At 47.7% G+C, this 12590-nt stretch overlaps 1 protein-coding gene across 7 annotated transcripts in view; it reads right to left on the bottom strand.

Annotated features, from left to right (window-relative positions):
* Positions 1-12590, bottom strand: part of Nipped-A (Transcription-associated protein Nipped-A) — a 361163-nt gene that overhangs the window by 59627 nt on the left and 288946 nt on the right. For all 7 annotated transcript variants that reach the window (XM_055075904.1, XM_055075900.1, XM_055075899.1 and 4 more), the window contains 3 exons: positions 12332-12443; positions 8556-8870; positions 7257-7503 (listed from right to left, as the gene is read on the bottom strand). In XM_055075904.1, coding sequence (XP_054931879.1) covers positions 7257-7503; positions 8556-8870; positions 12332-12443 — 674 coding nt within the window. The remainder of the gene's footprint in view (positions 1-7256; positions 7504-8555; positions 8871-12331; positions 12444-12590) is intronic.

Genomic DNA, 12590 nt, shown 5'->3' on the forward strand with positions numbered 1-12590 from the left:
ATCCTTCAGAAATTTCTAAAACACATTTCTGCAACATTTTTTGCAAGTTCCAAGTTTATTAATGCAGAAGCACTATATGGCTCGTGAGATGGAAAATGCCGCATAGCTGTCGGTGTTGGCGTGACAAAAGTTATCGATTCCTCGATCTTTGGTGCCCTCTTAGGCAAAGTTACACCCTTTGGGGTGTACCTCTGCCACACAACAATAATCGTCATCTGCCTTGCTTGCGTTTTCTTTCTTGAAAACGCCGTGCCCGCTACTTTCGTGTTGGGAATGCTATGTCATGGTGATAACGCGCATGCCGTTCGTTACTGGAAAGTACTGGGCTCGCCACGTTAAAGAAAGGAAATGTGGACAAGACAGATAATGATTATTGTTGTGTGGCAAAAGGGTGGAATTTTGCTTAAGAGTGTGGGAGCTGAAGCCACAACCTGTGGTGTTAATTAAAGTGAAGTTAATTAAGACACTTGAACCTATGACCTTTGGAGGAAGTCAAACCGACGACCTTTGGAGTTAATTAAGGAGGAGTTTAAGGGACAATTAATTAAAGTATAGTTAAGTAAGTAAGTAAGTAATTTATTTACAGTAAGCAATTTTTTTAAGGCACTCGAACCCACGACTTTTGGTGGGAGTCGAACCCACGACACTGCGTTGTGGCATGTCTAAGCATCGCATGGTGGTTGTAATGCATTCGCATTCATCCACATATGGATAACTAAGTGCCTCTTCAATTTTTTAAGCCACCATATGTATTTCTGGATTGTGTGTCTTGGGAAAAAGAGCCATAATTTTGATTAGGGCCAGCACATCATTAGCCTTACGAACCAAGAGTGTGTGAATACTCAAACATCACCGAATCAAACTGAATCGAATATCTACTATTAAATTTTCTGAATACATTATATTTTCGATGTGGAAATCCATGCAGTGCTCCACAGGTCACATGCACTGCGGAGCCCCCCATGCTCGATGCCGCCCAAGCGAGCGCTTCCCTTCGTTTTAGGGCGAAAAGGGGCGCTGAGTGCACCGCGAACGAGCTGACGTGGTAGTGGACTGTCACTGCAAGCACTTCCTGATGCTAGCTTATGTGGGAACGCACACACTGTGCCCAAACGCCGCAATCTGCAGAATGGCACCGCATCGCCTGTGGCTGCCTCTGTTTGTTTAAGGTTTGTCTGCGTTGACAGGTCTGACAGGAATTATAGCGATGATGACGCTCTAAATTTCAGAATTTAACAGGTGGCAAATAATGCCGAGCCTGACAAGGAAATGGCATGGACGGCGCCTGCTCTTAGTTGGCTACGTGCGCAACAGTGATTGAGTCTCGTGATGCATGGTCCTTTCGTCTGTTGCGCAGATTAACCTTACGATAATCTGCCTGCCGTAAAGGTGGGATATACCTTCTGTATTTTGGAGAAAAACTGGAAAGTAAAACCTTCTATCCAATAAATAAAGGATTGCTGCAAAACACAGGTCTACTATTAAACTGAGAACCTCAATAATATTCAGTACAACCGATAGTCACTAGTTCCTGGGCTTCAAAGGAAAAAAATTCACAGACGATTACGGTACACCCTAATACGCAATTGGAGCACAGCTCCATACGTGTTTCCACTTCTCGTGTCAATATTTTGTATTACGATTATATAGGTACACAGTTTATGTTAGTAAGAGAACACTGTGAGTAGTGTAGCTGGCGCGGATAACCTGTTTCGTGCGGCAGATAAGAGACAGAGCAAAGTGTGGCACGACTGCCTCGCTAATCAGGAGATTGCGAGAGGCAGCACATAGAAGCGTGGGCGCGATTTACAGCAACCACCGCACACAGACCTCTGCACATGCAGTGCTCTTTGTTTCCATACAGATGACGCCCACTGCTTTGTCGCCATATGTCACCATCGCCACCACACAGTCCGCCTTGCGCGGCACTACGCTTTTCTCCTCATGCTTTCGTTCCATCAACGACGAGAGCGACCCTTTGTTGCGGTCAAGTCGTGCCACCAGTGCCAGCGGCTACAACACCCAAGAGCCTTACTTGTAGCTGCTCACCATCGCCCCTTGCAGGGGCAGTGATCCTTGTCACATGCTGGTAACGCGGACTGACCTCGGCAGCTGACACTGTGGACGAGCATAGCCTTCCTCACCTCACGCCCCCCCTACCTCTTTGATCACCGTCGTTCACTGCCATTTCAACAATGTCAGCGTCGAACAACATTCCGGTAACGGGCACATCCAACTACAGTCGAACCCGACTATATCGAACCCGTTTACATCGAATTATTCTATATATCGAACAATTTCTGGTCACGGTATAGTTACAACGAGTATATATAGCAAAAATTACGCTTACATCGAACAAATATTGCAGTGACTCCCGATATATCGAACGTCAAGCGGCGGAAAAGTGCCCCCAGAAGTTGGCTTTCCCTCGCGGTAGCGGGGAAACCCGGCGGCGCGGCTCCATCCAACCGCTCTCCTTACCGTGACCGCGCTGCCTCGGGCTGTTCGGGCGAGCCGTCGACACTCCCCCTGTCGCGCATAGTGGAGTCTATTAAGCCACATCCTCCCTCTTTCTCTATCATCTTTCACCTGCCACCCCCTCTCCCCTGACGACGCTTCGCCGTGCTCCCTCACGGGTTGCAGAATCAAGAGTCCTTCCTTTCTTTAGATCACTATCTAGCGACACTCTCCAGCAAAAAATGATCCTGGCCCGCCTACAGCGCTTGCTCAGACAGCCAATCAGAGGCTCTTGTGCTCTCCGTGCAAGATGGCGAAAGTGCGAGTTCTCTGGCTGCTTCTCTGGTTTACCGTGTTTGCGCCTTGTGGGCCTTCTCCCGCAGTGTTGCCGTGATGAAGCGGCAGAATTCGCCTTTCGTCATGAAGCTCGAAATCATAAATCGCGTTGAACGCGATGAGAAGTTGGATGTCCCCGCAGCGTGCAAGATTCCGAGGAGCACTCTCGGCATGATTAGGGCTAAAGTGGCCAGACTCGCAACCCGGTGCCCATGGCGCCCGACGCGTACGCACGGCCGTGTACGAGGGGTTCTTCATACGTGCCGGTTTCCGCGTGCTCGGTGAGGACTGTAAATTCTGATGAATGCAACGAAGCCGTTGCCGGTGTTGCCGAAGTTTGGAGCGAGCTGTCAAAATTTTCGGGACGTTCGAATCAAGGGTGGACGAGTTTGTGAGTGCAGATGATGGTGTCGCGACCACGGTAGAGCCCGGAAACGAAGACTACAACGCCGACATCGTACCGAGCACAAATGAAAGTAGGCACATTGAGGAAAGCAACTACGGTGCTTTGCCCACATCCTCCGAAGTGATTGGTGCACTCGCATTAGTCCGGCGCTTCTGCGCGAATGCGGAAGGTTGCGGCCTCAGCTGCTCCGACTCCTTAGACAACGTGGGGAAGTTCGTGCGTCGCAGGCAGCGAAATTGCCCAAGCAGAAGAAAATGCAGGACTAATTTATGCCAAACTAAGCTAGTTTCGTTAATAAAGTGATTTTATAAATGATATGTGCTTTTATGACATCCAATTATTTAGCAGGCTTATATCGAATTATGCTCTATATCGAACTGATAGGCGTTTTTTTGCGAGTTCGATATAGCCGGGTTTGACTGTAGTAGAGCGCGTACTCTTCAAAAGTGATTTCGCCGTCTTCGGCATCGCTGGCGCAGCCGGTAGCTTTGTGAACTTCGTTGCAAAGTTCATCGCAACCACTGAATTCGTCAGTGTCTGGCTTGAGCGATAAAACTACCTACCCGATAAAACCCACGAGCCGCCGCGCGCAAGCGGCGCACACCACGTGACTGCTTCCAAGGTTACTTGACGCGGTTGACGGAAAATGGCTGCGTCTGCGGGAATTTTGTATTCGCCCTTAGATTGTGACCGCGTTCCGCACTTAGTAGGAATCAAGTCCTCGCTCGGAGCCTGTATCACCTTTCGGTAATGGCCTTTGCCTTCGGCCGTCCCGGTCATTTCGAGATATCCGCATTGCAGCATATCCGCTTGCAGCAGGCCTGAATTTAGCTTTCAGGTGCCCCTGAAATGTCTTCTGATGAAGCTCTCTGTACGAAACATTCATCACAGACCAAAAGTCTGTAAGGGCAGTGGCACCCTTCCCTATGCTCTTAATTGCTTGCATAGACCTCAGTTTCACCTCAAAGGCCCGGCTTCCTTCTTCTCTTGGTGACGACCACTGTGTTTCCGAAGCACCGCATGCTGAGCAACGTAAAACCATCTTCACAGAAAGGCCAAGCCTGGTTTCCTGCACTACTGCTATCCCCGGCTGGAAGCACTGATGGCACGGTGTTTTGCTGAGAAGTGCATTCACTGCGGCAACTTGCACAGGCAAAAACTCGCTTGAGTCCGTCGCCACCAAGCATGCTCCTCCAGCCGTCAACCCTATCTTCCGTTCGGTTGCCGGCACAGAACCAAGAGACGCGCGGACAGTAGCAGCGGTCATATTCAACTCCTCCGACAAGATGAATTGTGGCTCAAGATGAGACTGTATGGTGCGGCCGTTGCTGATGCACGGTTCGTCTTCACGGCCGGCAGGCGCACGCGCTTGGACCGCACTTTTGTCGTCCCTCTCGGTGACAGCGGTGGCACAATCGGGATACGTCGCGGAGCATTTACAGGACGTCGAAGGCCCGAAAGCATCGGAAAAAGTCGTTATCAGTTCGGTATCGTCACCACTGGAACACAAGGCTGTAACAACCCGCGAACTGCCCGGCAATGCGTCGACAGTCTCTTTTGCAAGCTCGTGCATGGACACATCTCCACTAGGCCTACTTATACTTCGGATGTTCGGTGGCTTGCGCTTGCGGCTGTCGAAGCGGTGCTTGGTAGCGAATTTCGTCGTCCAAGTGCGCCCAGTCATGCTCGAAACCAGAAAATGAAATAAAAAATTCAAATCCGAATAAAGCGATGAAGCGGCGGCGTACCTCGAGTATCTATACAAAGGGGCAGCGGCCAGCGCGCGAAGGAACGGGAGAAGCAGACGCCGCAGCAGCTCGTTTCCAGACTCGGCCAATAGTCACGTGCGCCTCATAGAACGCACGTGATGGAGCAAGCCAATCAGCGTCAGTAACAAGCAGCTCCCCGACCTTCAGACTTTTTATTTTTTTATGCTTGCTCTTCTCTCTATCAGGAAATGAAAGAGAGGAGTCAAAAGGCGAAGAAGCGCGCTCTTCAACGGTACCAGCATGGCTGCGCCGCGTACTGCCGTTCCGGAGCTAGGGACGCTCGAAAACCGTGACTTTTCCTCCGATTTTCACGAAATTTTCGCTGTATTGCCTTATGTATATATTTATTTATGCTACTTAGCAGTCGTTTTCAGCGGAAATACCTGAAAAAAATTATAGAAAAGGGGTCAAAGATTCGAAATCTGCAACTTTCTAAAAATTGATTTTTGGGTCATTTTTCCTGAGTTGATCCCCGCGTCCCCTCTTAATAAGAGTAGATTGTAGTGCATATCTGGGTTTGTATGTACAGTGTAATCTCATTACTATGAACACCACATTATCAAACATTCCAGATTAATGAATTTTTCAGAAATCCCCATGTGATTTCTTATGGTTTCAATGTCAAAATGTATCAGTACTACGAACTTTGGACTACCGAACTTTTCGGAATAACAATTGTTATTCAGTTTCTGTGCCATGTTAACAATGCCTCAGTACTACGAACTAATGTTCCGAAATCTGAGGGTTCTTAGACTTCCCTGTATCTTTCATGGCAGCTGTAACAGTAGGCTAGCAGACGACAAGGCACAGAAAGCGGACGGGTTCGGAAAACTTGAGACGGCGCTTAATAAAAAGAGACAAGGGAGAGAATCATTTCATTTATTTATTCCGGAGGCGATCACGCATTGGGTTTTGCAAGCGCATGCTCGGCCCAGGCAAATGTTGCCTAGCAATGGAGGCTTGTCCCTTCCTTCTTTTGCCCTTTATACGCACGCCTCTTTCTGTCACGCTTCTTTCTGCGGACGCACTACACTCGCGGACAACTTTCTCTGGCTGTGAAGGGAAAGCCACAGTGGCAGAGTTTCTGCACATGTGTTACCGTGCCAAGTAGTCCGGCAGCGTTTGACAGTGCTTTTGTTGCTCGGAATAGATGCTGAATCGACGCAGCTTCCATGTGCGAAGGTTTCGCATTTGCCCAAACGCAGAAGGGAAAAGCCGCAAAATAAGTAAATTTTTACACTCAGTGGTGTGACCTGTCTTATTTAACTGTTGCTAACAAGATGATTATGTTTTCTCTTCCCCAGCCTAACCTAACGTGGATTAAAATGCGGGGCTCCTTTCAGAAGCACTCTCACTCGTGTGCGCTTTGACTCCGTAGCTTTCCCTTCATAGCCACAGAAAGTTGTCCCCTAGTATAGCTACGCACACGGAGAAATGTAACCTCCATACTCATGAGGATGCCACACAGTCGCATCTGCACTTTCCGGTCGGTGTCGATTATGCGCGCTTGCGCTTTGGAATGGTTCACGTGTCTGCCTCGAATGAGGCAGTTGCAATGTCCATGGAAAGGAATGCAAAAAACATAGAACAAGGAACATTGCGCTTTTGAGGCGTACATGGCGCTTCCTCTTTGTTGGTAGTCTTCTCAGCGTCAGCATCTACTTTGCGCACGTCACTCTTACTATACAGTGCCTCAGTGTTGCATGGCAGCAGAATCTACGGAAGGTAGCAACAGTGCGAGCCGAGAGCCAACAGTGATGTTTTCGTGGATAGCTCAAACGGTGACAACTCCTGAACTGACGGGTTGATGGGCGGAATAGTAAATTTTGGGGCTTTTCCACTATAACAACCTTTCAGCAAAACGAATGATTTTCGTCGGCCCTGCATGGTTCATTATATCGAGATTTGACTGTAGATAATGACTGATAACTTGCTACATAGTTGTTATGCATTGCTAGGAGACTCCCAAGCACGTGCAGCACCGTGTTTTCTTGGCCAAACTTTGTAAACGTTTCATTTTGTGAAAATTTTTCTAATATTCAATACAATGTTTGGCTTTTATTTCTCGATTCGATTCGCAGTCTACTATTCGGTATTAGCACACCCCTATTACAAACACATGTGGCTTTACACAGGTGTGCCAATTCTCGAAAAAAAAAAAAAAGAGAAAGAAAAGTTAAGATGATTGCAAATTAGGAGTGCCTAAGTACTGGGGGGGGGGGGTCAATCAGAGGTGTTTTCCACCGACAAGAAACGTGCATAATGGTGATCCAGGCATTGCTACGTACACCTCTCGCGCTGCTCAATCTTGAGAGTCAGGTAGAGCGTGCGGATGGGGAAGTAGACGGCCTGCGGGTAGACCCGGCCGACCTGGACGAGCAGGTTCAGCAGCTGCCGCCCCTCGGGGCGCACCAGGCACGTCAGCAGCTGCGGCACCCAGGGCAGCCACTGCAGGGGGGGCACGCCCGTGTTGTACTTGTCCACAGCCTCGGCCAGGACGCCCTGCTCGTTGTCGTACGTCAGCAGCCACAGCACCTGTGGTGTGGGTAACGAGGCATGCACACACACTGGGAATGGGTCAACTGATACGGACTGCTTCCACCAACATAATGCGAGACAAGGAATACTGTATTTCTCTGATTCTATTGTGCACCTTTTCCATTCAAGCAAATACAGTTAAATCTCGATATAACGAAACTGGCAAGATTGGCAATTTGCTTCGTTATACTGAAATTTTATTGCATTGAAATTTTGCCTTTTATGCAATAAGTACAGTCGCCAATTGATATTTCTTAGGTGGAAAGGGGCCGCACAAATTTCCGAATTATTGGGCAGTTAAAAAAAGCGAATTTGAATGAGAAAACAATTAATTTGATAAATTTGGGAGTTGGCGACAAATGATACAGTTTCATGCTACGTACGTCTGCAATATATGTGGAAGTGGATATGCACAACACTGACTCTTGACGGCGTCAGTCAGGCCAGGTTTAATGTTATAAGAACTAGCATAGAATTATCAAGGGGTCAAACGCTCCATGCGTTCCCCAAACATTCGTGTCCCAGCTCTGCTTGAAATTTTAGGTTCTTACATGCCAACCAGTCGAGAAGTGTGCCTGCTAAATTTGTCTAGGTTATTGTATCGACACACACAGAAGCACCACACAAGCAGCAAGAACAATCTTCTTAGCACCTGCACACATATCTCCGATCTCTCACCTCCCAACGTTAGGAGCAAGTCACACTGCCTGTGTGGCGTTAGCATATAACTTAAACTCAGTCTATGATAAAGTTTTTCGTTGACTTCTAGTACTTGATTCTACTTGCATAAGTTCCGGAGCATTGTATGTTAAATATGAGACGGAGTACAGTTAATCCATGTTCATTACAGTTGGCATTTCTGGCAAAGATATGCACGCAAAATTCTATTATCACAGCTTTTCTTTGCGTCACTAATCAGCAGTCACCTGTACGAGTGATTGTGTTGTGTCCATACTTTTAGCGGGAGCTGCTTTCTTCTATATCTTGTTGGTTCAATGCACATGACAGCCCAGATTTGCACGGGTGAATCAGCAAAGAATGAAGCGCACCTTTGCCATGTACTTGCGACCCTTGGGTTCACTCTGGTGGCGGCAGGCATGCAAGTAGCAGGTCAGCGCCGACACGGCCAGGGGCAGCTGCCGGGCATCCCAGCGGTCGCGGCCAAAGAGGCCCTCAAAGTAGTCACCCCACATGGCCCACCCATTGACTAGGGTGTCGTGCAACTGGACGGATGCGCTCAGCGCCTTGTTCGCCTCCTCCGAGCGACCCATTTGTGTCAAGAACAGCCCCTTGAGCGCGTAGAACTCGGCCGTCATGTCTTTTGCAAAGTACTTCAGGTTGGTCGACTCAATCACGTCCAGACCCTGCAATTCAACAGGGGGCAGCAAGAAAAATTAATACAAAATAAAAATAAAAGATAAATGAGACACAGAAAAACAATACATATGAACAGAATATCTATGTCTGTCCTTTTGAACTTCTCAAACATGAAGATTTTGAAGTGTTGACTAGCCAAACAGGCCCCCAGTACCAATGTCGAAAATTTCCATTCCCAATAATTGAGGCCCAAAGTAAAACCTTATTAATTCGAATTTCATGGGACCGAAAAAATGTCTGAATTAACTGAATGACAAATTATCGAAGGTATGAAGAAAACAAATGCTTTACTACATCAACACACGTTTATTTACTGACTGAATGAGGCAATCCTGTTTCAATTTTGCACAAAAGCAGTGCGGAAGCTGCAATTCTCGTCATCTCTTTTTGTTTCAGAAGAAAAAGATCAGCTGTGGAACTTGCCGACCCAACATTACCCTTTCCTTTACTCAATTGACCCAAATCTCAGATCCAGACTCCCATCCAGCATTCCTCGCCATTTGGAAACTCTATATGATCATCTTCACCTGAACACCACCTATGGAAACAGCTTATGGTACCGCTTTAGTCAAGTGAAAAGTCCACAATGCAACAACTGTGGCTCAAGTGAAACCGTGGAGCATATCTTGTTCGAGTGTCGAGCGTATGCCGACGAGCGTGCGTTCTATGAACATTGCATGCATTCACTTACACAGAGGCCTTTGTCAATTGACTGTCTTAGGCCTGCCTCACCCAACAGAGACGTGCGATGAACTTTTTATGCACATACTTAGAAAACACTGGTCAACTCAACAAACTATAGTTCTACTCTGTCACCCTCATGCACCTTTCGCACAGCGAATTCTGTCACCTCATTGTAGGGTGGTGCAAGGACTTCACCATTGCACGTTGTTGCCCATGAGTCAGAAAACTCAGTGCCTGTTTTCTTTTTTTTTTTTTTAACGTATGCCTTTCTTTTTTCGCCTCTATTTCTCTCTTTCTCTCCCCAATTCCCTCCTCCATGCAGAGTAGCATGTCAGTGATGCCTAAACGCCAGCTAAAATCTCCGCTTTTCATTAAAGGGTTCTCTCTCTCTCATCGTCTCGTGGCTGATTAGCATTCACAGCGACGAAGGCCTTGCAAATTCCTTCACAGCGCGGCCCCAGCACATGTCTTCATCTGAGACAGACCTTTTACTACCCCGCGCACATCCCAATTATTTTCTTTGACAGTGAGCTGGTCGCCATCTATCGCGATGTAGCCGGTGCTCTTCATCCTCGAAAGCTTATCAGAATTAAACTACTGTTAGTTTGCCGCAACTGCTACGGACAAAACCGCAGCCGCTGTCGACGCAATCCTGAATGTCGACATTGCAGTTCTGAAGGTGCGCGGCCAACACAGACACAGAGACAAAACGAAGCGACCATTTGCTGCAACTGCAGACGAAATTGCGCTCGGTATCGACACAATCATGGATGGCGACTACACAGCCATGAAGACCCGTGGCCAACACAGTGATATGTGCGGTGGTAAATGCAAGAATAAAGGTTTTAAAGAGACAATATAGTCACGAAGCGGTCCGGCGTTGCTGTTATTCACGTACGATTTTCACTGTTGACTAACGGCGATGCAGACTCCGCCACTTCATTTCGGTGGACGCTAACACCATTTCTGCTCTTTTGCGTGGCAAATTTGCGGCGCTCGCCGAGCTTCAAGAACTCGAATTAATGAGAGTTTCACTGCATTAAATAATGCATACGCCTGCCGAGACTGAAAGACGACTCTGAACTATCCGATTTCCAAATTAACGAGGATTCAATTAAAGAGACTTACTGTATCAATATTGACACTGACCGGAAAACATGTCCGATACTCGCACCCGCAAGCAAGAGACCAGAATGCTAGCTTTCACTCACTCTGCACGGGCATACTGAAGTTTACCAGCAAATCAAGTGACCAGTTGACAAACTTCAAGGCTGAGAAGTACTTAAAGTTAAATTAGCACCCTATCAGACATGACTTCGAATGGGCATTGTTCGTCTAAACTGGAAGAAGCAAACAGTAAGAGAAGAGAGCACAGGAGTGATGCCATTTTCGTTGCTGAGTGAATTCACAGCGCGGGCCACAGAGACGCCTTTGGCATTGCACTAGTACTATTAATCGCAACCTGCTGCAGTGGCTCAGTGGCCGTGGTGTTCTGCTGCAGACAAAGTCACCGGTTCGATTCCTGGCCACATCGGCCGTGCTCCGATGAGGACAAAATTCTGCAAAAACACAATGTTTACTTGTGTAAGGCCTGCCCTTGTATAAAGCCCAAACCATACTTTGAAGTGCGAAAATATATTAAAAAGAAAAGTTTCACATGCACATACTCATGTAAGAAGCCTACCACCATCAGGCTAGTGTGCACGACACAATCTCAGAGGCCATATTGTGAGTCGTTTAACTTCTGGAATCCGCTACTGGGTGACACAAGTTACTGTTCTGCCCACAGCTGCATCATCATCTTCATCACCTTATCTCACCAAATTTAGCAGCATAGACCCGACGTGCTATTTGCTCTGCTGCCCCTCGTTGTTCAGATGCATTGTGCTTTTGACATGGAGGACAACGAGCTTTCGTAGGCTGCTCATGAGGCGAGCTCATGAAACAACAAGGGTAACCGAAGCCGAGTGCACCGATGAGAGCAGCGCAAGCCATGGCAACAATTGATTAAATGTGTTCCTGGTACGGCGCCAGTTGCCTTATTCTGCATGGCGGTTGAAGTGCAATTCAAAGCTTCAGTGAGTATCCATAAGCCTGCCTTCTGTTGGGCCTGCACTTCAAAAAAAAAAAAATCTGAAGAAAAAGTGCATGCTTTAGAAGGGTAAATACGGTATGTGCCAAGCACCTGTGCCTAGAGAACCACAGGTAGACACACTTAATCCTGGACTGTACACTCATAGCCCCAGTGTTGCCTCGCGATATTAAATCACAACAATCTGCGTTATACATAAGTGAAAGCGATTATTAATAAAAAAGCACTAAATGGCCCATCGACGTCTGTACTCTGTAGCAGTGAAACGGCGCCTAAATTCCCATTGGCTGCGATGCCATGTCACGAGCGTGCCTCGACGGAGCAGAGCAGGCAAGAGGGAACACCTGCTGCTGCACTAGCGTACCAGGTGTAGCCTGAGGGGAGAAGGCATCACTGCGATGCACCTCACCCTCGCTCTCGGCTATCCGTTCGTTACTTGCCTGCCGCAAGCTCTCGCCTGCATTCTAACTGCGCCTCAGCAAGGCCAAATCAAAACACGGCAAGTGTCTAAACGTGCTCACTTGGCCGTGAGGAGTTCATAACTCAAAAGACCGTTCACCGGCGTTCAATTGTTTCACATTCACTAATCATAAATGGTGTCCTTCGATTTTTTAAATGCTGTCGCTGGTTCGTGCATGCAACGACTGCCCGGAATGCACTCTGGGTACTTGCCTCTTGCAGCTCATTCTTGCCCGTGATGTGCGACAGCTGCAGGTAACACTTCACCTGCTGTCGGATCTTCTGGAAGCAGTCTACAATGGGCACACTTGGAATCGTGTGGATCCTGCAAAGGTTGCATGTAAAATCTTTTTACCGTAAGACTTACCTAATGGCCGACATAATACACCACACCACTGATAGGCTGGTGAAACCCCTCTGGCCTGCCTAGTCAAAGCCAGACCAATGCGACATCTGACCGACATCCTACACA

Source organism: Dermacentor andersoni, chromosome 2 (genome assembly GCF_023375885.2).
Source record: "Dermacentor andersoni chromosome 2, qqDerAnde1_hic_scaffold, whole genome shotgun sequence".
NCBI classification, from domain to species: Eukaryota; Metazoa; Arthropoda; class Arachnida; order Ixodida; family Ixodidae; genus Dermacentor; species Dermacentor andersoni.